The sequence below is a fragment of the Bacillus rossius genome, chromosome 1 (assembly GCF_032445375.1).
Source record: "Bacillus rossius redtenbacheri isolate Brsri chromosome 1, Brsri_v3, whole genome shotgun sequence".
In the NCBI taxonomy this organism is placed as follows: domain Eukaryota; kingdom Metazoa; phylum Arthropoda; class Insecta; order Phasmatodea; family Bacillidae; genus Bacillus; species Bacillus rossius.
In genome coordinates this window covers 360,988,310-361,016,269 of record NC_086330.1, presented here as the reverse complement: position 1 = coordinate 361,016,269, position 27,960 = coordinate 360,988,310, and the positions used below count along the sequence as shown (strand labels likewise).

The window sequence follows — 27,960 nt, the reverse complement described above, 5'->3', positions numbered from 1 at the left end:
TGCTTCTCCGTTTCGAACAATGGCCGAGCATGTGTTTGGTGCCGTGATTGGTTGGAATTAACGACTTCTGTGTCAATCATAAACTGGAAAATGTAGTTTTGACTTAATCGTGTGCTCGATGTTAAGTTATAATTCTTAAGGAAATCAATCGTAAACCCAGCTTTATTCACGTCAGAAAGACGGCACTAGCCGCGACCGGGCGGCGCCGCCAAGGAGGGGAGTGGAGAGGGGTGAAGGAAGGAGGGAGGGGAGAGAGCGGGGAGGGTGGTGGTGGGGGTAGCGCGCCTGGATGCGCGCGCGCCCGCAGCGCAGGCCGGAGCTGCCCCCGTATAACTGCCGGCGTCTGGCCGCCCGGGGAAGCAGGCTGGGACCGGCGCGCACCCGCTCCGCTGGCTGCAGGTACGTCGGCGTCTCTGATCCGCGGATAGCCTGCCTCGTTATCCGTACCGACAAACACGTACATGTTCGTTCCTTCAAAAAATCTTCGATCTCTTCCGAAAGTTCTCCGCCGATTGCTTTGAAATTTTGGCACAACGTTGCATTTGCGTGTTTTTATGTTACTACGGCACAACTGCGACAGGTTAAAAGATAGGTGTATATATATAGTTTTCGGCTTCTGTTTTGAAAAGATAAATATTTTGGTAGGAAAATATAGACATACAGAATTACTTAATATAGATAGATTTATAAAGGGAAAGAGAAACAGAGTTATACAGAGATATATAGAGAGTGAGGGATGTATACAGAAGTATAGAATATGCAGATAGATATAGATAAGAAGCATAGGTACGTATAGAGACAAAATTAGGTCTTAAATATTCTAAAAACCATTAAATAGGTACTAATTAGATCTCTGAATAATTTTGTAAGCAATCAAATATAGTTAGGATATTATTAATTTATATAGATAATTAAGTTAAAACCACGAAATTGTTGTAGCGAAATAATGTACAATACTAGACCTTTAACACGGCGCAGCTCTTGACGCTAATAGCTGGCTTCTTTCCTCGCTCTGCCGGGACGAGCTACTGGCGAATGATGCCTCCAGCGTTGAACCGATTTAAGGTAGCGTTCACCGGTCGTCTACGCTAGCACGGTAGGGATTGCACGGATAGGATCTAGGAATAAATACTCTACATTGTATTAAAGGATTCTTCCCACCCGGACACACACACGGTGTGCAGAGCTTCAGAAGAATTAAAATGCTAGCGATATCCGAGTGGTGTCTAATATAAAAAAAAATTCAAATTAAAAAATGGTTGTCTGTATAGTCGGTTTACGGACGATAGTTTAACGTGACAACGTCATAACAAAACATTGATGAAATGATCGCATACTTTTATGAATAAAATTGAATCATTTTTATTTTAATAATAAAAGACTACATACTTTAAATTATACTAGTAATCAGATTTTTAAAATGCAAGAATATTAACCTTTATTATCGAAATTGTTGTTGTAATAAGCAATGAAAACCACATTAACTTTTCACTTCACTTTATAAACAGTTGACGAAACAGTTCACGTTTAGATGACTTGTATTTAATTAATAAAAACTGGCGTTTAGCTATAAAATTTAAATATAATTATGAACAAGTTTTCATTTAAATAAACTGTAATCAAATATCTAACATAACCTATTATTACTGCACTCACCGACAGATGTTACTTTTCTTAATAATAAAAGAATAAATACTTGAAATTATACTAGTAATCAGATTCATTTTCTTACGTACATTTGACGTAGAAATTATTTCATATTACACATTTATAAACAAAGTTTTAAGTTTTCACTTCTGCCGGTGCGGCGCAAGCGTACAATGAGCGTAACGGAACAATGAGAGTAACGGGACACAGCGTAACGGAACAATGTGCGTAACGGGACACTTTTTCGTGCGTGCAGCCGGAGTTCATAGATTTATCAGACGTTGACACGTCAAAAAAATACGTTGACGGCGGATGAGTAGTTCTGTTTCCGTATCTAGTTTTTAAACCGTGTTTTTATAAGATTTAAAATGGCATAAAAGGCGTGTGCAGATTCTAGAAAGCACTCAAGGGACTTGCATTATAACTTTTCTTCATTTCTCCGGCATATAATGTTACGGTTATCATCACGCCTCACCAACACAGATACGCCCCTGACTAGGCGGTGCGCCCAGAAGAATTGAGGATCCATGTTCATGCTCGCGTCTTCCGTAGTCCTCCTCCGCGAGTTATCCCTCCCCGCGGAACTCCGCCAGTTGCCAAGGCCGCCACTGGGCGAGGTGGTGCAGTGGTAACGCACCGCACTCCCGTTTCGGAAGTCCCGGCTTCGAATTCCAGCCCCCAACTTCCCAATCTCGGTTTTACATGCTTAATCGAAGTCGCTCCAGGGAAAACGCCGGAGTGCTGGATCACTACTTCACGTGGCAACATTCCAACGAGTTCGGTAGCGAAATGTTTTATTTACCGACTTGAGTGGCGTGAATCGGAGGGTCTTAACGTAGTTTTCTTTGACGGGATTGAGTTCAAATGTATTATTTTTGGAACTTCAGTAAATAGCTGTTTACATTCACGAAACTATTGCAATGCTCGGAGATGTTGATAGAATAAAGTTATTTTATTGTCAAGAATAAATAGACTACGATGTTTACGGGAATCATCCTTACACCCAGTGCTTCATGACGTATTATTATTATTCTTTTTTGTTCTTATATGGTTAGCAGTTTTACGTAAATGACCAGGGACTCAAATCCTTAATCGAAAATTTTTGTAAAATGTCTTAATTAATCACTTCTAATTGTTGTGTTTCTAAGTTATGCTAGTTCTAAGTGGTGACTTTCCAAGTTATGTGTGGATCCCGTTCGTATTTCGTCGTCAATATTAATTTGTCCTTCCCTACCCATGTAAACAATAACAATGCATTTGTGTGTATTTATTGTTGAAACAGACCTAAAATTATATGCCAGGCATGCAGTAAATAACCTAAATAACACATTGCATCGTAAGCTGGTGTGTATCCTATTACGCTACGGATGTCGGCATCTCTCTAGAGCGTTGCTCTGAGGTTGTTCAGTGATTCTTGAGCTTTCAGAGAAAAAGTGTAAACGTGATAAGAACTTCATCGGTGTATGCCTTAAAATAGAATCCTCGTTATCATTCAACGTCTACAGAGGTGTTTTTTTTTTTTTAAATTAAATCTGTTGTTTCACGAGTGTGAAAAGCAGGTACGAAAAGTATGTCCCAATTAATTAATTGCAGTTTTATTTAATAACTAATATTTACATTGTTAGTTAAATTGTAACAATACACATTTTTAATAAGTCCACCATTCACTCTCCCCACTGGAGCACGGCTCGACTGAGGATCTCTCTGCTACTCGCCTCTTACCACGCACCTCGGTCCCAACATACTGCTTCAAGACTGCTTGCTTGTCGGCGCCGTGACACAGTTACCGATGCACCATCCTTCGCACGCGAAGTTCTCTCGTCGCCCGCTATCACTCGCCAATAGGGTCACTCACCTTCTTCACCCCACTGCTCTCGCAGGTCATCCGCCCCGTCAAAAATACATCTCAGCCCCGCGTGTAAGTGTCGCGTCATCAGAATCCCCCGATTAAACACTCGAAACTGCAAGAACAATAGCGTCCTAGTTACGCCACTTCACGCTGACAGTAATAGTTTGTTTCATAAAAATTAGTTTCATACAAAGGTTTCAGATAAAGTTGAGTTTTAAAATAAAGTAAAATGGATTAGATTGTATATACATTAAAAAAAGTAATGACATTTTGTCTTTCTACCCTTGTTATTTACACCCCTTGCAGTAATAATTGATATACAATTTACTTTAGACAACATTTTCAACAATATTTAAAAAATCAAACCAAAATGAACAATAATTCGATAGAGTACACGGTAGGGAAGTTTTATTTTCTTATTACAACCCCAGGATTTTTCAACCCCTTGCAGTAATGGTTTGTATTATCAAAAATTGTTTGGGACAAAATTTTAGGAAAAAATTATAAGATTTACAAATAATTTGAATGGATTTAATAGGGTGCATGATAAGGGAATTGATTATTTTTTTAATTCCACTCCTCATTTTTTCAACCTCTTTCAGCAGTGGTTCCGCTAATCAAACATTGTTTCAGACAAATGTTTTTAAATAAAACGTATAATATTTATAAACAATTTGAACGAATTGGTGGTGTACCTTTGATAGGAGTTATGATTTTTTGTCCTCCAATTCTAGTTTATTCTACCCCTTTCAGTAATGATTGGTCGAATAAAATGTTATTTCAGACGAAAATTGTAGATAATAATTTAAGGTTTAACAATAAAAGAAAACGGATTTAATAGCGTAGGGCCTACATGGTACCTACGTAAATTATGAAAATTTTAAAAATTCTACCCTTTTATTTTTACAACCCCCTGCAACAATGGTACGTGTTGTCAAAAATTGTTTCCGACAGACAGAAATTACAAGAATGACACAATTGGAAAGGATTCGATAGTGTACCTACAAAGGGAGTTGTGATTTTTTAAAATTCTACTTGTTATTTTTTCAACCCCTTGCAGTAATGGATGGTCTAATATAATTGTTCCAGACAAAAGTTTGGGATAACGATCATAAGATTAACACACAATCTGTAAGAATTCAATATTTGTGACTGCGAAAGGAGATATGTTTTTTTTTGTCCTCCATCCATATTTTTTCAACCCCTTGCAGTTATGGTTGGTCGTATCAAGAACATGTCCAGACAAACGATTTTGGTATTACTCCTACGAGTTATAATACGTTAAACGGATGTGATATTTTCAATATTATGAAGAGTTACAGAGATTGTTCTGTTTTTTTTTTTTTTTTAAAAACAACTTCCCCTATTTTCTACCCCTTTGGTCGGATATTGCCCATTAACGAACACGACCGAGATTTTCTACTACTAGATTTTATGTATCAGTTTGGGAGTGATTTGTGAAAAATTGTGACAGTTATCGTGTCCACAAAATTTACACACACACACACACACACACACACATATACATATATATATATATATATATATATATAAACTTTTGAGTTGACGATGGTTTTGGTGTCTATGGACCACCTTTTATTTATATCTTTATTTCCTTGAAGGGGAAATTTTTGTACCTCGGAGGCATAAGACTCTACGTAATAAAACAATTTTTAGAGTTCAGTTTGAAAATTTTAAATGGTATAATTAACTATTTTATACCTAAAATATTTGAATTTTTGACATATAGTAGACATTAGTGTTTTAGGCCAATAGAAAGAACGTCAAACGGTGGTCAAGATTATGGTTGAAAGTGTATTTCTCCCAAAAGCTGACATAGTGTCTAATGCCTCTGAGGTACAGATTTTATATTTAACTAGCTGCAGTACCCGGCATTTCCCGGAACGAACTCGTGGTGATATATTGTCTGCGAGTTAAATCAAAATGGATAGCGCTATATGTCAGTGTGGTGGACATAGAGAAATGACACACAATAACTGTTTGTATGTCTATGACCTATGATTTTCTTTTTACCTATGGTGATCGGTTGAACGGTGTAGAAGTTGATGCACTGCAGCGCCAGCCAGTTATAGAAAAATGGATACCGCGAAAATATTCTCCGTGTTGAACTATCTATGAATATCAATTTTCATGTCGATGAGTCAAATGGTATAGAAGTTGAAGCGCTGTAGCGCCATCTAGCGGCGATAGATAGCATAAACATTTTCTCCATAAAAAATACTTCGATGTTCCGTTTAAATACTTTAAATCATATATTAAACTTTTATTTTATCAAAACTTGTTATAAAGTGATAAATTTCAGAATTTGAAACAAAATTAAATTTAAAAAATATTTCAAGTTCAACCTTTACATTACTTATGTCATGTTTTGCAATTGCGTTCTTATTTGTTCGATAACTCCGCCCGAAAAATCATTCTTGGAGCCGTCACTATTCTGACGTCTACTCATATTGCTTAGCTACTCCCAAAATCTATGAAACAAAACGTAGCACAATCTAGTGAGGGGGAAAAAAAACCAACATGTCCCACAGTAACTAAGACTTAGGACCTTAAACCATGCACGTTTACTGTCTTTGCTGCAAACTCGTGAAGGTCTTTTATTTGCAATCATGAGCTGGGATTCTCATACTAGCACCGTGAGCATCGTGAATCAACTAACAGCTTTTACAGCAGCGACGTGACGGATTCAAATCACAATAAGACAGACACCTTTGTGACATATAATAAATAAATCGCAAACTTTTGAAAACAATTTTATTCGCTTAATTTATATATTCGTGATGTGAGACAAAATTTTTGCAAGTGGCATCTTTGCGTTAAAAAGAATCCATAAAACATACTCATGCGGTTTGTAAAAATTTTTCGTCGATTAAGATATTTAGTGTGTTTGAGAAGAGTTTTCGTTGTTCCAGAAATTAATAAAAGGGTGTAGTGAGCATACCTATGAATATGTAAAGAACATGATTCTCGTCTCAAATGGAACATGTGGTTGGTGCGGAGACTTGCCGATGAAGCACGGGACCGCGTGGTGGGACGTCACTCCTGCGAGAGCACGCACTCGGGCGGGATGTCCGGCCGGCCCAGGAACAAGGCCATCCTCCGGGCCCCCTCCAGCATCCAGCAGACGCGCCTCTGCCGCGGGGACTCCTGGAGTAGAGAGTCCTCCAGCACCTCCGTGCGACGCCGGTCCTCGCGCTGCAGCGAGCCCGGCCCCAGGATCTCTTCCTCGAGCCGGCCCCACCACGCGCTCCGGGACACCCTGGACCTCTCCTCGGCCGCCCGCGCGGGACCGTCCCTGCCCGTGTACTTCAGTATCTTCCTGTAGTGCTCGTCGGTGGCGAAACTATGTTTCTTGGCGTGGTTATCATCAGAAACACTTTCTCCCGCCTCGCTGTGGCCGCCGATGTCCTTCACAGCCTTCCTGTAGTACTTGTCCAAAGAGTGTTTTTTGGTTTGGTGATCATCAGAGAAATTTTCTTCTGCCTCGCCATGCCCACCGATGTCCTTCGCAGTCTTCCCGTAGTACTTGTCCAAAGGATGTTTTTTGGTTTGGTGATCATCAGAAACACTTTCTCCTGCCTCGCCGTGTCCACCGATGTCCTTCACAGCCTTCCTGTAGTACTTGTCCAAAGAGTGTTTTTTGGTTTGGTGATCATCAGAGACATTTTCTTCTGCCTCGCCATGCCCACCGATGTCCTTCACAGCCTTCCTGTAGTACTTGTCCAAAGAGTGTTTATCGGTGTGGTGATCATCAGATACATTTTCTCCTGCCTCGCTGTGCCCACCGATGTCCTTCAAAGTCTTCCCGTAGTACTTGTCCAAAGAGTGTTTTTTGGTTTGGTGATCATCAGAGAAATTTTCTTCTGCCTCACCGTGCCCACCGATGTGCTTCGCAGTCTTCCTGTAGTACTCGGCGTTGGTAGGATGTGGAGCCCTTGGCTGCAACCGAAACATCGTGGTGTTTTCTTTTAAACTGAGATTTCGAAGTAAGTGGGTGGGAGTCACAATGGAATTTTTATTCTCCTGTAGTCTCGGCCACGGTTTGTGGAAAACGCATTGTTTGTATGAATTCTTCGAAACAATGATTGAATTACATTGGAATCCATGGAGATACTCGCTTAGTATTCTTGTTGCTGAATATGATTCTTTCATTGAAATAGTGCCAACTCTATAAAATATATCCTGGCATGATGTACATCGCGAATTTGAATAACGTGAGTTCATAGAAGTGTACGGTTTAGGATATGCGCAATTTTCAATATGTCACAAGTTTGGTTAATGTCTAGTTAGTGTGCGATTGATAGTCGATTTGGATATAGGAAGTTAAAATTTCAACATAAATTGCAATGGTAGCAATTAATGGTTGAACAAGATTCTTACACTGTGTTTTACACACTGAAAAATGAATTTATTAACAAAACGGGGATGTTATACCTTTTTTTTGATGTTGAGGAATTTAAACTTATAAACTAGATCCTTGGCCGAGGTTAAAAAATTATACAGAATGTCCATATAAGAATATCCTAGTTTCAATGGTATATTATAACACTTGACTATTTGCAACAAATCATTCATCAAATTGAAGGTAAATAAGAATAGTTTTTCTTACAAATGATACAAATATTCAGTATGTGAAACTTTAGTTATACGGCACACATCCAACCAAAAGTCCGGTTCTTCCCCCACTTTGGTTAACAAGTCCGGAGTAATGAAAGTAATAGCCCTCTTCAATTCTGTGTCTAAACTCTGGCAAATCATTAGATAGCGGCGTAAGGTAGACACGATCTTTTATAAACCCTCAAAGGAAACAAAATTGCATTGCGAAAGATATGAGGATTGCAATGAACCAGATCCATATAGATATAATAAATTATTTTAGTATTAGCTTGCATTTTAAAATCAATCTATGTCATCAGTGAGATAAAGTTGACGATGCTTCAATGTCGACAAAAATATTTTTGTTTGAGTAGTTTCAAATGTATACGCTCCTTAGGATAGGTTATTTATCTTTATTGGTTGATGACTAGCTGTCCATTCAACTGCGTTTGCGTGGAAATAATAATTTATACAGGTTATTTACAAAAACGACAATTATAGTTTATCAAAATATGCATTATAATCAAAGCTTCCGCCTGTAATTTTTTTTGTATAGAATCAAGCGCAAATAGTTTAGAAGTATAACTTATTCGGAAACATCCTACGTATCCCGGAGAATTTACCTACTTATTTTCAAAAAATGTGTTACCACCTTAAATATAATTTTTAATAATTGAAAAATTCACAACCAATGGAATTAATTTAACAAATTAACGAATGAAACCTTTTTTAACTTTACAATTAAAATATAAGTAATGACACTTGCTATTAGATTTAGGTAGCCTTCATCTTCATATCTTCGGAATAGTTTGAGATAATCATGATGAAAAAAAAATTAAATTATTCCTCGGGTTACTCTTGCATGACCGATTTTTATTATTTAAATAACTTCTTACAGACAGACATAAGCAGAAAGACAGATATTTTATTTTTGGTTGTGTTAGGTTTAGTTGTGATACCTAATTGATTATAAAGAAGGGGGGGAAAAACTGTTCGATAATCACAGACACTTCGGTTTTATTTATTTGTGTCGGTTCACTAAAATGTGGATGTACTTCAACACTGGTTGAAGAGAGCAGAAATGAAGGTAAAGAGTTACAGGCTGGTACTCAGTTTATTCCGTGAAGTTTATAATTATTCCGTGTTAAAGTTTTTGCTGGTGTGTTGTTACCAACGATGCTGTTTTGAGTGTGTACCTGCATTAAAAAAAAAATACTTCCTTTATTTTTGTGTCACGAGTCAATTTTATTTACTCTTTTTGACTCTCTGGCATTAATTTGCCCTTTTTTTTTAAATTTAATACTTGCTTATCAATTGTTTGCATGACAAATATTGCGCTTTTGTATTTTCGGTACACAAATATTATTATTTTTTCGCCATTAATATGGACATATTTGTGTAGAGTGTCGCATGACATGGAATAACAGAATGAAGCCAACTTTGCCGGCACAACTTGCCCACAGCAAACGCATCAAAGCATCACAGCTGGTCCGAAACTACTAGCAGCGCATCAAGTGTATTAACTTTACTTGGTCAATCAGATATCACAACTAAACCTAACACAACAAACAAAAATTATATCTTTCTGCTTGTCTGTCCGTAAGAAGTTATTTAAATAATTTTAAAAATTAATTTTATTTAAAATTACGTTTTAAATCTTGCATGGATTTTTATAGGTAGATACTAAAACTTCACAATCACAAATTTTTTTAGGACAATCGGTATTGTGTTAGGAATTTGTACGAGATTATAAATCTGTATGCAGCTAGAAGAAAATATTTTGCACTTTTTATTCCGTTTTAAAAAACATGGTACATTGATTTTTTAATTAAATAATTATTTTCTGCATTTTAGTCTTGTGTGGGCATTGTAATATATTTCTGAGCTTTTTAAAGTTTGAAGTCTCTAGCTTATCGAGAAGTTAAATGTGTTAATGAGAATTGCTGAAGAATAAGATTTAGTTTAAATGTTAATGAAGTCATTCCAACCAACCACCATCCTATTGAAAATTTAAAAGGCCTAGAGCAGTGGGTGATGTAGGCACCTCTTGCAGAGATTTATGTTATGCATCCCGCAACACTGCACTGTTCGGCTCGTAGCCAAATGCCAAGATTCTGGGGGCATTGCTAATCAAAACAAAAATCGTAACGAACAGACAATCAAATAAACAGACAAGGAATCGAGTTAATATTGCATTGTCATCAAGTTCTAAGCTATGTTAAAAGTTTCCATTAGGAAGTTTAAAATGTGCAAAATTTGTATGGAATAAACAGACAAGAAGGCAAGTTTATAAAAATGTGATTAATTATGAGAGGTTATAACTTTGCAACATGACTATATATGCTACCTATATATCGTTCAGTGATTAGCATCAGGGTACATTTATATGTTACAAAATAGTAAATGCTGAATGCATTCAAGCTGAAACCTACCAAAATACAAATACAAAATTACGAATTAGCCAATTCAAACATGTTATTAGTTAAAAGTCATCATAAATTGTGATAGACAACGAAGTCATTGGATGCGGTAACACAGAACAGATAAAATCTCGGATATTGGAGAATAAACCGACTGTGACCTATTGTTAATACCCATCCCAGCATTTTTCCGCATTTAGGACGGTAAAATAAAATTAAAAAACCCAAGATGGCCTGATGGGGATTAAAAAAAACTCCTTACGAAACATGGCATTTTGACTTAAAGCAAGCCTGCAATATGACTTCAATCAGATTTTTCTGTGTGTGATTGTTATATTTAGCTTGATTCAATCTTGTTTCAAGTTTTAACTTTGAATCCGACACGAATAGGCTTGCGATCGAACTGAGCTTGAATTCAGCTCACCAATTTACCATGTCAATCTTAGTTCAAGCTTGATGTAAGGTTCGATAAAAAATTTCAGGCTTGAAATATCGAGCATTATTCAAGAGATTATCATGACAAGCTTGCAGCAAGCTGGTAGTGTGGAGACTAGCCAGCTTGATTCGAGTTTGCAATCTTGTATCGTAAAGGTTGATCCAAGCTTATCATGGCAAAGCTTGCTGCATACTGGTCGTGTGGGGACTGGTAAGCATGATTCGAGCTTGCAGTCTTGTGGTGACAAACTTGAGCACATCATGGTAAGTTTACAGCAAACTTGTTGTGTGGATTCTCGAATCGAGCTTGCGGTCTTACAGTGAAAAGCTTGAGCAAAGCTTGTCGTTGCAAGCTTGCAGCAAGTCTGTCAGGTTGATTCGAGCTTGCAGTCTTGTAGTGACAAACTTGAGCATATCATGATAAGTTTACAGCAAACTTTTTGTGTGGATTCTCGATTCGAGCTTGCAGTCTTACAGTGAAAAGCTTGAGCAAAGCTTGTCGTTGCAAGCTGGCAGCAAGTCTGTCAGGTTGATTCGAGCTTGCAGTCTTGTAGTGACAAACTTGAGCATATCATGATAAGTTTACAGCAAACTTTTTGTGTGGATTCTCGATTCGAGCTTGCAGTCTTACAGTGAAAAGCTTGAGCAAAGCTTGTCGTTGCAAGCTGGCGGCAAGTCTGTCAGGTTGATTCGAGCTTGCGGTCTTGTAGTGACAAGCTTGACCCAGTCTTGTCGGGAACGTGTCACCACTGCGCCACCTCGCTCGTTGTGTTGCGCAGAGGCGGGCTCGTCATGGGCGCCCTGGACGACGTGCAGCTGGGGCCGGTACCCGAGGAGCGCTACGGCGACGTGATCCAGCACCTGCGACACAGCTTCTTCGCCGACGAGCCGCTCAACAGCGCCGTGCAGCTGTGCCGGCCGGGCGAGCCGCACGCCGAGCTAGAGCACCACAGCCTCAGCACGCTCGCCGACGGCCTGTCGCAGATGGCGGTGCACGTCGCCACCGGCGAGGTGGGCTTGGACCGCGTCCCTCCGCCAGCTTGCATTGCTCCATTACCAGCATGGACACCTCCTTCTGTTACCAGCACCAACACCAAGTCACACCATCTCCACGAATACCGTCTTCCACTAACTGTTTTTGTCCATCACCATTATGAACACCTCCTTCTGTTACCAGCACCAGCACAAGATAACACCAGCACCACCACTGAATCACACCATCCACGAATACTGTCTTCCACTAACTTTTTGTTCCATTATCATCATGAGCACCTCCTTCTGTTACCAGCGCCAACACCAAGTCACGAATACTATCTTCCACTAACTGCTTTGTTCCAATACCAACATGAACAACTCCATCTGTTACCAGTGCCAACACCGAGTCACATCATCTCCACGAATACTGTCTTCCACTAACTGCTTTTTTTCCATTACCATCATGGACACCTACTCCTGCTACCAGCGCCAACACCAAGTCACGAATACTGTCTTCCACTAACTGCTTTGTTCCATCACCAGCATGAACACCTCCTTCTGTTACCAGCACCAACACCAAGTCACACCATCTCCACGAATACCGTCTTCCACTAACTGCTTTGTTCCGTTACCAGCATGAACACCTTCTGTTACCAGCACCAACACCAAGTCACATCATCTCCACGAATACCGTCTTCCATTAACTGCTTTGTTCCGTTACCAGCATTGACACCTCCTTCTGTTACCAGCACCAACACCAAGTTACATCATCTCCACGAATACCGTCTTCCATTAACTGCTTTGTTCCGTTACCAGCATGGACACCTCCTTCTGTTACCAGCACCAACACCAAGTCACATCATCTCCACGAATACCATCTTCCATTAACTGCTTTGTTTTGTTACCAGCATGGACACCTCCTTCTGTTACCAGCACCAACACCAAGTCACATCATCTCCACGAATACCGTCTTCCATTAACAGTTTTGTTCCATTACCAGCATGGACACCTCCTTCTGTTACCAGTGCCAACACCGAGTCACACCATCTCCACGAATACCGTCTTCCACTAACTGCTTTGTTCCGTTACCAGCATGAACACCTTCTGTTACCAGCACCAACACCAAGTCACATCATCTCCACGAATACCGTCTTCCATTAACTGCTTTGTTCCGTTACAAACATGAACACCTCTTTCTGCTACCAGCACCAACACCATGCCAGGTCATTTACAAGAATACTGTCCTACATTTACTGCTTTTTTTTTTTCAATTACTGGCACGTGCCAATTGGAATGTGCAATCACATTATCTCATCACCTACACCAATTACATACTACACATCCGGATTTTACTCTGTGTGCTATTGTTGGAATGAAAGCCACATACCACTACCCTATTTTATGCCACGTTTAATTTATTTTTTATGTTGGGTTTTATAACCGATATGAGCATTACCTTTAAGAAACCTCACATTGTTACAGAAGCAAAAATCACTATCCATTACCATTTTTCAACACATACATTGGCCTTCAAAAACACAATGCTTTATTATCTGTACAAAGGAAAAATAACCCAAAATTTATATTTTTTATTTCAGTTTTTTTAACTAATTTTATTTATTAATCTTTATTAATAATATATGTATTAATAATATATGTATTAATAATGTATGTATTTATATATTGTAAAAATAAGTTGTGAAAATGATTTTTTAATTGAAGTTTTTTTATGTATAATCAAGTTTCAGCATGAACAATGTTAGGAGAAGAAAACTAATTATTTCAGGTGGGCGAATGTAAATGACTCCAACAAGCACCTAGAACTATGACCTGTGGTTTATCAAGCTGCGCAGGCCCTTGTTGAGGGAGGGGGGGATTAAAAGGCGCGGGGATAAATCCCAGGGGCCCAGGTACCATGAGAGTTCAGGTTGATTCCCGAGATTTTGTATATTGCTGAAATAATTATTTACACGTTATTCGATAAGACCAGATGTCTCTTAAAGTTAACATTTACGTCTTTAGTTTTTTTTTTTTTTTTACTGTGGGGTTGGAAAAGTTGTACATTATGTAAAATGGAGGGGCCTTGACGAAACGATTTGCCCCTGGGCTCATAGTTCCTCACGAGCCGTGGGCCATTGTTTACAAAAGCTCCAACATGGCGGTGCACTTTCATGTAATTTTTGACGCAGGTGGTGGGCGTGGCGCTGAACGGAGTGCAGCGTCCAGGCGACCTGAAGGCGGCGCAGGCCAAGCTCGCCGGCCTGGCGGACCTCAAGTTCCGGCTCATCTTCGACCTCCTGTACAGCGCCAACCTGCGGCTGGACCTGTTCGCCGAGCACGGCGTGGACCGCCTGTTCGAGTGCCGCATCTTGTCGGTGGACCGGCGCTTCCGCGGCCGCGGGCTGGCGCGCGCGCTGCTGCTCAGGAGCGAGGAGGTCGCCCGCCAGCATGGCTTCAAGGTCGAACATCGACTAATCGATTATCTTCCCCTGAGTGGGGGACAGCGACTGAAAGACGCCATCTTGGTTTCAACGATTTCTAGGTTATAACCAGGGACCGGAAAAATTCGCGGATTCAATGACCTCTAGGATAGCCTCCATTATCCTCTGCACTTCTCAAGTAAACACGCGTGTTCATTGGTTACTAAATTGTGAGTCGTCTCCACTGGGTAGCTTGTGATTAGACGCTTCTTTGGTCGATAGTCTCTCATTGGCCCAGAGAGCTCCAGTTAAACCGCGAGCCAATAGCAGAACCAGCTGAATTATACACATGTTTGAATTTCAGCCTATAAAGAAAATGAATCCGCGAATTTTTCCGGTCTCTAGTTATAACATATTTATGTCGTTTAAGTTTCTAAACTTGGCTTTGTTAATGTTTAGTATCTAATGTAGTGGAATACCTTAAATGGACATTGACTGGCTGCTACATATGAAGTCACTAGCATTTATTTTTTGGGACTGTCCACAACTGTAATAATAATAATAATGTAGATATATATTATGGCACAGTATTTTAACATCTCTTGACGTACACTCTCTGCCTTGACGATGGTTCAATATTAAGCATAAAATAATTGTTATGGCATAAATATTGTTGAAACCAATATGGCGTCTTTCAGTTCCTGTATTCTCCTCTTGTCTATTTAGACTATTTTTTTTACAGTGCATGGGTTTGGTGAGACTTGTTCAATTTTTTTCGTACATTGCATTGCGGGGAACCCTAATACTCGTCATTGCTCAAGGTTCTCGGGGGGAGGGGGGGGATCGACGTTTTCCGGGAAAATGTCGATACAATCGATCGGGCAGCTTGAGTTTCGACGGATGTCAAGTCTCAGCACGGCTGGTGCACATACTTGTCAGACCACAAACCGAGTGGAACATACTCTATGAGCCTCGTCATTAAACTTGTATGGTTTTGACTCTTCTCAATAGTCATATCAGTGGAGTGATTATGTATCATTAGGCCATTTTTTGAATTGAAACATTTTTAAAGTTGGTAAAATAAGTCGAAACAATGACTTATTATTTTTAATTAATGAAATTAATTATATATACATGAACAAAATTCAAGCATTAAATAGTATGAATTATTTTTCGTGTTTTATACAATACAAAAATTCTTAAATTCTAATTAATTTATAAAAATTCTTAATTCGAACTCTTTAATCGATAAAAAAGGCAGTTTTTAAACTTAAACAATTATATCAATTCAGTATACTGCAACGTGTATGTTATCGTCTGTTGGAGTGGTCGTGGATATCCAAGTAAAGGTCATTGAAATCCACAAACGTAATCCTGTCAAGAAAAAGAAAAAAAATTGTGGAAGTAAAAGCTTACATTAACCTTTACCTTAATCTCATTGGCATCCTGCACGTCACGATACTTAACGATGAATCGGCTGTGTAGAAGACTATGCGCACGACTATGCATTTGACCTGTGCGTGATCAGTTTGCAATCAAATTCTCATGCGTAAATTTTAGCCAATGAAATTTCGCGAAGTATCTGACATCTTTTAGCCTTGTTATCAAATAAATGTTTTCATCTAAAGGTTATTTAACTATGGCAGTTTAATCATGGCAACTCTAATTATTACTTTCTAGCTTTTACCCGCGGCTTCGCTCGCATTGAAGCCATTAAATAAGTATCAGAGATGAATCAATAAAATATATTTCTCTGTAACAAAAATAAATAATTTTGAATTTTGAATTTTTACCGTCGATAATACAGTGCAACGGTATTAACAGTACTCAGGGTTGGAACTTGATAACTGGAATGCTAGATGGCGTTAAAGTAGCTAGATTTAGAGATTTTTTGACAAACATTTTTTTATCTTTCGTAAAAAATATATATATATTCAATAAAAAGTATCCTATGTTACTTCTAATACCTCCAAGAAAATGTGTACAAAGTTTCATGATGATCGGTTAAGAAGTTTTCGCGTGAAAGCGTAACAAACAAACTTACATTCACATTTATAATATTAGTAGGGATTATCCATAATCAAGCGTGGTCAAGCACCATTTATACAATATTTTGGGGCGAGACAGTATGGTCATGGCGCTGACTTCAATTGCACAATTACGTCTTCTCGTGGTGGTCGAGTGGTTAGAACACTCGCCTCCCATCCAAGATGACCAGGGTGGTTCGAATTTTCGCAAGTTGGAAACGTGTCGGACGTTGCTGTGGCCTGTGGGTTTTCTCGAGATACTCCTGTCCGCCCCCCCCCCCTTTTCCGGGTCACTGGCTCTCACCTCGTCTCATCACAAACTCTCCAGGCTGGCCGGAACAACAGTTCTGTCACTCGGGTAGGGCAGCCGGCTTCTGTCACTGTCAGCCTCATTCCATCCATGCAGACCCTGCTGCTTTCGGTAAACTACATGTGCATTGTCATGTTAATTACGTCTCCTGACCATTCCTAACTCCATGATTGTAATTCCGGCCATTTTTGATGTGTAACTTCGTAACTTTCGTGAATGGGACGGAAATGTGAAACCACCACGGTGCAGCCATCTGTGGCGATGGCGCGAACCAAAGTTAACAAAGACAAAGGGAAACTTTATAGTATTAATAGTTCAGTGAATTTTAACAAGATAGGCAGTATTTTAATAAAATTACTTGTTGAAAATCAGGTCCAAAGACGAGTTTAAAATTTTTTTTTCAATAATGTTTTCTTTTTGACGTGACGTCTAATAAATCGATGAACGCCGGATGCACGCACGAAAAAGTGTCCCGTTACGCACATTGTCCAGTTACTCTGTGTCCCGTTACGCTCATTGTACGCTTGCGCCGCATCTATCTCTCTTCAACTCGATTGGAACAACCATCGACTTGACGTTTTCGAGGCACATTAAACTTGAAACACTGCCATTCGTTTCCTACTTTTCCTATAATCGTCCTATCCTTAACAGAATAACACAGATTGGAAGAAGTTAAATAGCAAACATGTATAAAAAATATAGTTAAAATAATCTGTTCGTTAAAGTAATAAACATATTTGAATTAATGAGTGCAAATAAAAGTAAATTTATAAATTAAATTGTAGAATTCATTTCACTCCTTCTTTGTATCCATACAAAATAGTGATAATTCAATAAAAATGATTCAATTTTATTCATAAAAGAATGCAATAATTTCATAAATGTTTTGTTATGACGTTGTCACGTTAAATTATCGTCCGTAAACCGACTTTACAGACAACCAATTTTTTTTATCGAAGTCATTACACAGTTTAAAATTTCGCTCTGCAAATGGAATGATTAGATAGTCGACGCAGCTGCTTCGGCAGCGAATTCTAGCGGCAGGTGTGGAAACCGTGTGTTATTCGCGCCAAGAAATGTGTTGAAAACAAAATTTTCTTACATCTATAACGCTCGGCATTATTCTAAAGTATTCTACGTTGACTTTTCGTGTCCGAGTTTCGTATGGTAAGTGTATTCGTATCACGAGAACATGCAAATTTTGCTCGTTACCGAATACTGGAAGACTCGATCACACATTAATAATTTGTTTGTCTCGATTGTGAACCCAGCCGCGAACGAGCGCATCTCGCGCGACGCCACCGCCTCAACCGTGTCATAAGAGAAGCTGAAGCGGAAATTGACGCGCGCTCCTCGGAACTGCGCAATAACAATGGCATGGCCAATAACAATGGCACGGCACAATAACAATGGCACGCCGACGTCGGCCAGGGTGGCGCTGCCTCCCAGCAACAGGAATTCCCACAGCTACGGAGGGGAGTTTCCCGTCAGACATAGAGCACCACTGCGCATAGCTTGCGCTCTGGCAGTAATGGCCCTGGACTTTGCAGGGTCCTATACAGTATGTCCATTACAGAATGCCCCAGTTTCAAAGGTATATTATAACTGTGTAATAGATTATTTACAACAAATCATACATCAAATCGAAGGTAAACTAACCTAGTTTTTTTTTACAAATGTTTCACATGTGCACCTTTAATTATACGGCACACATCCAACTTAAAGTCAAATTCTTCCCACCTTTCGTTTAACAAGTCCGGAGTAATGGAAGCAATAGCCTCTTCAGTTCTGTGTCTCAACTCTTGCAATTCATTAGATGACGGCGGAATATAAACACAATCTTTCATAAAACCCGAAAGGAAAAAAAAATCCTTTTCGGCACAGCCTACAGGCGTAGGTAGATTTCTAAGTACGTACCTATTTATTAAGGAAATATTTTGGAAACCTCTGTTAAATTCTAGAATATTCGAAAAACTTAATGTACGTAACATATTTATGTTCTCCAATATTACATAATGTTCGATTAAATATTTGCCCATTCTACATGCGGCGAAAATATTAACGAATATTTATAACGCAAATGTATCCAGCATTCAACACTTTACAACGCAGCATTGAATAATTATATTTGCACGAATTTCATATTATATGCCAAATAAGGTAATTATTTGATTTTTTTTTTACCTTCAAACACTACTTTTTAATCCCTTGCACTAATTACATAGTCGTATAAAATTTTTCTTTGCACCAAGGGTTAAGATGGTTTAAAATAAATTCAAACTAAATTGATACTAAGAAAATTTTGAATTTTTAAAAATTTCAACCCAGGTTTTTACGGTCGCGCGCCAGCCCAGAGGCGACACCGCTCTAGAAGCACCAGCGAGATACGCACTGTCATCCCGCCTCACCGACAAAAATACACCCGTGACAAGGCGGGCACCTTAGATGGCCCGCCTATCAAGGTGTAGGTATAATTGTTTCAGTGATGTGGAATTATATAGTGCGACGTCCTTCTCTAAGCGCAATGCTCTGTACTGGCGTGCATAGGACAGCTAACACAATTGAGCGGTAACCATTATAATTATAAATGGCAGAAAATTTTAAGGTAAAAATGTCGTGCGAGTTCCTTTAGTGTTTCAAGAATCTATAGCGGTAATTTCATACATAAATATCATTCTGAAAGCACCAATTTATTAGTATTACTTTTTTTTACTCATTTTCACTCTCCAAACAATATAGCTGACAAACGAAATCCTATCTTAACATATTCTTAAGTGCTTTTCCTGAATAGACACCATTCATATATCTTGAGCAGTCTGGAGCTCTGCACTCAGTATGTGTCTAATTGACACGCCATATGTAGAAAGAAAATGAGTTCTTTCAGAGATATGAAAACAGAGAAGAAAGAGACTCCATCCTTTATTACCGAGTCTGTAGCCAAGTGGTACGGCGGACACTATTATTTATTTGGGAAGGAATAATCCCCGTGCGCCATTGAAGAGAGTTTGTTCGTCGCAGAATAAAACCAACACTGACAAAATGAAACAATCAAAATACGTAGTTAAAAATACTTTAAAAAAGCTTATCTTACAGCTGTTGTCAAAAACAGGTTCCGAAGAAGGAATTAAGACAGTAGAAAAAGACAAAACATCGCATAAAATTACTGAAAGACAAATAAAATGGACAAAACCTCAAGGGGAAAAAAATACTGATAACAGACAAAGAACTTTGAACGGCGAAACCAAGGAGTTAGGAATTGTCACAAATTCTGACAACACAATGAGAGAACAATGCAATGGGAAGCCTTCTTTTCACAGACGAGAGAGCCACACCCGAAGTTCCCCGAAGTTCATGCTCGCTTTTTTTCCGTACCACAACAGGTGTATTTATTTGAGATGTAGCTTACTCATACGTCATACGCCGTTCTATCTCATTGTATAAACCGGTGTGGCATTAAAGTTTGCTTTCGATTAGGATAGGTTAGCTACATTATAAATACTTTAAAACATTGTGGATGGTTGGTTATATTAGGTAAGTATAGCTACATTAAAAATACTGTAAAATCATTTTATGGTTGCTTAGCAAATAACTTTTTAATATGTAGCTATCCAGCACTAGGAAATCGTTTACATGATTTCACAGTATCTTTAATGTAGCTATCCTAACCAAATCAACCGTCCACAATGTTTTAAAGTATTTATAATGTAGCTAACCTAACCTAATTGACCATTATTTATCATGAGTTGTCCAAAATAAACATTAACGGACACACGGCAAACGAAAAATATGGCGGCGTACAAATAAATACCTTGTTGCCTTGTTTATGGTCTTTCCTTTTATCAACACCGCCATATTTATTTACAATGAACAAAAAAAAAACCGAAGATGCACGATCGGGCGTTTGGCTTTCTCGTCTGCGAAAAGAAGGCTTCCCCAATGCAACAGTTGAAAGGTTTTCGGGAAATGCGTTCTATTCCAGTCTGCAGGCACACAGACTGCTTCACGACGACGCATGTCCATAAATTCTCACCAAATTAAGTAACCCCCTCCCCCCTCCTTCAGAACACCGACAAACCATCAATTGCAGAAAATTTTGCAAGATCGTTCTATTATTACCTTCACGGATGATTATAAGCAAAGATGATGGTGATGTAAGAAACGTTGGTTGGAGGCAAATATAAATACCATGCTTACACAAGGGTGTGAACACCGAGGTTCGCATTATTATTTCACGTAGTCTATTAATAATTCATTCGGTCGCAAACCAACGACTGACTGCCAGCGATTTTTTTCCCGTAGGGACCGAAGTGCGTCTCATGGTTACGCCTAAACATGCGGGATTTTAATCAAGCAGGAAAACGTAGCATGCATGGTGAGCTTTTTTTTTTTTGGGCCGGGGGGGGGGGGGGGAGGGTGAATTCTTTAGACTAAGAGTAAGGATACACGGCACAGCTAAAGTAGTCTAAGTAAATGTGCTTAGGTAGCCATATTAAAAAAAATAAACTTCATAGAGGAGAAAGTGCTTGTCAGGTTACACGGAAATCGATTGTTTACAGCTTGAATCGACCGCAACGTTTGTGTTTACGTCTCATCATTTATCATTAGGGGTCTATATCGCACGAATAAAGCTATCACGCCACGCAGTTTTTCTGTATTGCCATTCTCCTACACAAGACCAATCCGATCAAATATATTATTTACCTGTTGGTTTTTCAGATACTGAAGACTTGCGCCCGGCTATCTTTTCATCTGTGGTTTTACCCAGGGGCTGGCCACGTGTGCATGATTACAAGCTAAGTGTGTGAATCCTTTTTTCTTCCCAGCTAATTGTTGCGCCATATTGGTTAGACGCCAAATTCATTGGCTGAAGTGTAATGTTTGCATTGCGGAAACAGTTTCAATGACTTTACGTTTAGAGAATTTCTGTTACCAAATCAGCACGTACAATAATTTATCAGGTGGACTTCAAACAAAAAAATTTCATTACCAGATGATTACTTTGTCTTATAACAATTTAGAAGCACTATCAGGTGGACTTCAAACAAATTAAGATTAATTATTCAGTCAATGAATATGCCTTGAGACAGCTGAGAAAAGCTATCAAGTAGGAAGAACTTCCTCTCCTTGATGCGAAACCCTCCTCTTGCGATCGTGAGAGAGCATCCCGCATCCCTAGAGACATGAAAAATTCGCGGATTCATTTCGCGATAGGCTAGCATAAAAAAAACTATACCTTCGTACCTTCTCCGATTGGCCCACATTTTATCCGGGGAACTGTGAGCCAATGGGAAACACTAAACCAAGAAAGTGTCGAATTACGGACAGCCTAGTTGAGACCTCTCACGCGTCAGTAGCCAATGAACAGGTGTCATTTCCGTGAGTATTTAAAGGACTGTGGAGTCTATCCTAGAGGTCAATGAATCCGAAAATTTTGCAGGTCTCTACGCATCTCACATAAAAACAATTACTCTGTACAACACATCGAATAAAAGATTCATTACAGAGTCGAATGTACAAAGGGAAAATTGCGTACCATCAAGTGAAAAACACTCTAGACTATTTGCTACTGCAGAATCGGCGTGGCATCGTTTACGTCGACGGACCTGAGCATTATGAAATAGCTGAGAAAATTTTGTAATGGAGTCACCGTAAATTGTAGACTTGCAGACCGACTATGGTTGTCCTTCCTTGCGCAAGCTTAGAGCAATGTATGGCGAGCAGCCGCAAGACAAGTTTGAACGAGTATGTGCCTGTACAATCTCGCAGCTAAAGAGGAAATGGCACTCGCAGTGTGAGTAGAGCCTGAATACATACAATATATGAAATGGTTCATGTCTTCAGTTGTCGTCTGACCTGTCAAAATATGTTTTCGTTTCATAATAAACGGGTGCCTTCAGAATGATATTTAGGTATGAAATTACCAGTAGGATTTTGAAAGCATTAAAGAGGATTTTCACGACATTTTTATCTTAATTTTTCTGCCATTTATTATTATTATTACCACTTAAATTTATTAATTAATTTGGTTATTCATGTTAAAATTTTTCCCAATTTTCTAGCATAATAATTACAGATTTTCAAGGTGGCTGACTTAACAAAAAGTGCAACATTAGGGTGTGGGGAATTCGTTTTCATGAGAAAACAAAATTTGCGGAATACAATATGGCGGCAATACAAAATGGCTGCCGGGTCCAAGTAAATGTCGAAGGGAAAGTTCATCCAAGATGGCCGCCGTAATATCACAATTCAGGATGGCGGTCGGCTCCACAAGAATCACAACCAGAATCCAGGTGCAGGAGCCCCTTTACTGTACTACTGAAGATAGTTACTGTACAAAAACACATTTAATACTAGCTTTGTAATAAAAATAGTATGTTCTATATTAATGAGTATGAGAGCAGTAGGTACTTCTGTTACCTATGCAACAGCACTTATACGTGGCTACCAAAATAAAGTGAACTAACTTTGAAAAGTTTTTTTTGGCTGGTAATAGCTCACGCATTACTTCTCAAAATCAATGTAGCTATATTATTAATATATTATAAAAGCTACTATCTAGCGGGTGGGCTCTAAACTACTTCAAAAACTAGGCCTCAGTCTCGGCAGTTTGAGTTTCTCCCCCACACCCCAGTTGAAGCGGGCGACTGGAGGAAAGGTAGGCCAACTTGCTTGCGACGACGGCTGGGCCCCGGTGGATCGATACCAAGACCATGGGGAGAGGGATGGGGGGTCCCGAGAGGAGAATAATTAAGAGAATTGGCGGCTCCGCTTCCCGTGCCACCTTCCTTCCACTCCTCTCGCACACTCCCTTCCACTTCCATCATCTACCTCCGCCAGACCCTAGCCAACCTCCTCCATCTTCAGTTCCGCAAATTGTGAGGCGGCGGCGGAGGTGACTTTGGGGTCATAAATATTAGACTGCTGCCTGTGCCCGCGTCCTCTGCTCCATCCAGCAAGTGCAGGGTTCAAAATTCACGCCTTCCCTCCGCATCTCCTCACGAAACAAAAAAAAAAGTTAAATAAAAATAGCGTTACGGCCCTTACTGTTGTCGCATTTTTATGCACAGAGAAGTCCTAGGACGTGACTTTCAAACTGAATAAAAGCATCAGAGATTCTTGAATCCAGACTAAACTCATAACAATAACATGCAATCCTCGAAGTCAGTTGAGCACTATCACCGTAATCATGGAGGTAAGGAGTTAGGCGATGGTGTGTTGCAATCTTTGCAATGTTGATAATTGAAGTCAATGTGAGAAAAATATCCCGACTCCACTTTCCCATCAGGATAGCAAAAGATTTTTAGGTTTTAACGAAGTTTAACACAATTTCCTTGCTGATGTGTTGTGAACACTCTTGTTTAACAATACTCTCTTCGTGTAGGCATTTTTACGAGTCTTTCTAACGAGGTCCTTTCGAGCTATTAAACAAACTTCTAGCATCAAAATTTATAAAACTATGGTTTGTTTTGTAAACCAATTGTCAAACCAGAGTGATTTCAATGTAAGAACATACAACCACTCCAAAAACTAATACCTCCACGACTGTGCCCTAGCGAACACAACCCACGAAATAAAAACACTTATAAAGGAGGGAAAAATATGGATACTTAAATCATTTGAAATACTTCAGCAATAAAGATAGTAATAAAAAACTGTAATTATCTTTATTTATAAATAGTGGAGTAAAGCGCTCTTTTCAACACGCATCTGCTTTACGGTCAAACGGGTGTTATGTGGGAGTCTAACGGATGACAGGTTCTCCGTGAAAACTGCTTTACGGTCAAACAAGTGTTATATGCGAGTCCAACAGATGAAAAGTCCTCTGTGCAAACTGCTTTACGGTCAAAGTGTGTTGTGTGGAAGTCTAACAGATGAGAACAGTGAGAACCTGCACTCCGGTCAGACGAGCGCAGCTGGCCAGTGTGGCGCGGGCGACGGCCGGTTGAATATATATAAAAATTAGCTTTTATACTATAAAGAAAGTACAATTACATTTCATTGACGTTTAAGGGTGTCTGGCGGGGGGTTTCAATGATACTAATTGTCTGGCAATTGGTTAGATCGTTTTCTATTACTACTCAGATTAAAATATGAAAAAAAAATTGGTTGTCTGTAAAGTAGGTTTACGGACGATAGTTTAACGTGACAACGCCATAACAAAACATTGATGAAATTATTGCATACTTTTATGAATAAAATTGAATCATTTTTATTGAATTATCACTATTTTGTATGGATACAAAGAAGGATTGAAATGAAATCTACAATTTAATTGATAAATTTACTTTTATTTGCACTCATTACTTCAAATATGTTTATTACTTTAACGAAGAGAATATTTTAACTATATATTTTATACATGTTTGCTATTTAACTTCTTCCAATCTGTGTTATTCTGTTAAGGATAGGACGATGATAGGAAAAGTAGGAAACGAATGGCAGTGTTTCAAGTTTAATGTGCCTCGAAGAAAGTCATATCGATGGTTGTTCAAATCGAGTGGAAGAGAGATAGATGCGGCGCAAGCGTACAATGGGCGTAACGGGACACAGCGTAACGGGGCAATGTGCATAACGGGACACTTTTTCGTGCGTGCAGCCGGAGCGTTCATCGGTTTACTAGACGTTGTCACGTCAAAAAATATGGTTTTTATAATTTAACGAATTTTAGCTAGTAGTAGCTTATTTTAGCCAAAGCCACCGTTATCTAAATTTCACAGTGAGCCACCGTTCTCACCCGTGCTAGGGGCATGCTGTAGTAAAACAAGGAAGGTCCGGCAGCCACGGGGGGTCGTCGCTGTGTCGCAGGTGTTCAAGGAGGACGCCACGGGCTTCTTCTCGCAGCGCGTGGCCGAGAGCGTGGGGCTGCGAGCCGTCAGCGAGCTCAAGTACTGCGAGCACATCGCGCCCGAAACGGGCGAGGCGGTCTTCAAGACGCAGCCGCCGCACGAGTCGCTCAAGATCATGGTCAAGATCCTGCAGTGATGCGCGGTCCAGCCGCCGCCGCCCTCGGGCGAGGGAACGGGGTTGGCCGACATCACAACAGTTCACCACGCACGCTGTTTGGTTTTCAATTCCTGAAAGGCTTTGGTGTTGCATTGCTTTCCCGGTTGGAAACAAGGCATGTGCTCATCTGCCCTCTCCCTTCCTTCTCCTTTTCACAGCTATTTACCGAGTTCGTATCGATATTTATCTACTCAACCAGGTGGTCCGAGGGTCCTACCACAAGAAATGTTTGAAAATAAGTTCATTAAAATCGTGTTTTAATGCAAATCTAAAACTAATATATTACGCGAAATATTGCAATCAAGCCAATTAATGTGAACCGACCGATTTTTTTTTTTTTTTTTTTTTTTAGTGGCGCGATTTGCGCCATACTTTCTTTCCCGCATCATTCTCTCCGTGGGCGGCCCTGGGGCAAGTGATTTTTTTTTTATCGGGAGAAGGGGCCCAATATTTATTCAAACGGGCGTGTATGAATTAAGACTGCGTGCATGCATAAAAACTATTATATATCTATCATCTTTCATGGTGGGATACGAAAGAGAGACTAGGCTAAGGGTGGGTTTACGATTGGAAAACTTCAGAATTATAAACTTAAAATCTGTACCAACAATGAGCACACGTTTAAGTAACGAGTGATACTGCGAATTTCCAGTTTATTCTAAAAGTATTGGTTTTTTTAAATTTCAACTGGTGAAAACGAGCGAGAATGCAGCCAAGTTACGGAATTTTGTGTACTTATTCGTAGTAATAGTCTGCAGTTTTAAATTGCATTTTGTTAGGAATTGTTGCTGGTTGTTAATTTTTGAACTGTAGCATTTTTTATTATTGGTGACATTGGTTATGTATAGGTGACCAGAGTTGTCACAGGAGAAAGTTGTCAAATTCTTTATTAAGACGTTTCTAATGGATAGAATTTATGTACACATTTTCATCCTCAGGTTACAAGAGTCACTATCTAGCGGACGTAAAGTGAACTACGTGCTGACCGCCCAATTTCTTTCTTAAGAATAGCTATGCTTGTGTACAAGCTAGGTGCGAGTAAAAACGTTCTAACTACTTATCAGTCACTGTACACGTTCCTTGATATAAGGAAAGAAATCTAACAACATATTCATATTCTATGAACGTTTTGCTTTAAAATACTGTATAGCAATATTATTAACTTGAGAATATTTTGATAGTGTTGTAAAATAAATGAATTATGGAGCTCTGGGGCAACTTGAAACAAGGGACCAGGGGCTATTTCTCACTGTGACAACTTTCCCCATGTAGAGAGGAAATTTTAAATAGCTTTCCGACTTTTTTCAATAACAATGTTTGCATTGTTATTATGTGTTTGCGATTAGCATCAAACAGTCTTTCATAAAGTGGTTCATAGGGCTCTTTTTACATCGTAATATAACAATAAACCATTCACATCAACAATAAAATATATGTAATTTTATCAACTCAAAAAAAGTAAAGTGCAATTTTTAAGTTTTAGGCAATTAATAGTTATTTGAAGTTTTATTTGATACACAACATACACACATATATATATATATTCAATTTTACTTAATTTTTATAAATGGTGCGGACGTATTATTAGAAGAAAGACAAACTCCTCTGCTGTATTACTAAGAGCTGCTAAAGCTGTAAAAGATATAAATAACCCGATTTCCATTAGGAAAGCTGCCCAGTTGTTTGACATAAATTACAGAACTGTAGCTCGATACCGGCAGGAAGTAAGTGTAGAAATGCTTACGGAACAGTCACCAGATTTACCTACTTTTGGTTATAAGATACCACGTCATGTGTTCTCAAGCGGCGAAGAAAATTTGTTGGAGGATTATCTGAAGGAAAAAAAAAAGCTGTGAATTTATTTTGGTCTCTCGCCTAAGGAAGTACTAAAATTAGCTTAAGTCATGGCAAGGCACTAAACAAAACAATGTCTTAGACTTGGTGTGTAAATGAAATGGCGGGGCCTGACTATTTCACTGCATTTCTAAGACACACAAAAAAAAAAAACCTATCCGTTAGAAGTTCACAAGCCACCAGTCTGTAAAGGACAACAAGTTTCGACAAACATAACGTCGAAATTATTTTCAGCAAACCTTTCGTCACTGTAAAGCCTATTCAATTTTCGCCCGTGTGCGATTTACAAACATGAAGGAAACTGGTGTAACAGCTGTTCAGCATCCTGATCGCACTGTTGCCAGAAAGGGTGTGAAACAAACAGGGTCTCTGGCATCAGCAGAAATACGGTCATTGGTCACAC

General features: G+C 39.2%; 1 protein-coding gene across 1 annotated transcript; it reads left to right on the top strand.

The window, feature by feature from the left end:
- Positions 1 to 348: 348 nt before the first annotated feature.
- LOC134530495 (uncharacterized) lies at positions 349 to 27,710 on the top strand. The gene is made up of 4 exons (XM_063365363.1): positions 349 to 399; positions 11,748 to 11,979; positions 14,133 to 14,402; positions 25,506 to 27,710. Exons 2-4 carry the CDS (start codon positions 11,761 to 11,763, stop codon positions 25,680 to 25,682), a joined length of 666 nt encoding a protein of 221 aa, XP_063221433.1. The 5' UTR covers positions 349 to 399; positions 11,748 to 11,760; the 3' UTR covers positions 25,683 to 27,710.
- The last annotated feature ends 250 nt before the right edge of the window (positions 27,711 to 27,960 follow it).

What these genes read in the sequence shown, in the direction of transcription:
- LOC134530495 (XM_063365363.1), top strand. Translation starts at nt 11,761, where the DNA reads ATGGGCGCCCTGGACGACGTGCAGCTGGGGCCGGTACCCGAGGAGCGC. An exon ending in TGCACGTCGCCACCGGCGAG is followed by an intron (nt 11,980 to 14,132) that starts GTGGGCTTGGAC and finishes TTTTTGACGCAG; the next exon opens with GTGGTGGGCGTGGCGCTGAA. An exon ending in CCCGCCAGCATGGCTTCAAG is followed by an intron (nt 14,403 to 25,505) that starts GTCGAACATCGA and finishes GCTGTGTCGCAG; the next exon opens with GTGTTCAAGGAGGACGCCAC.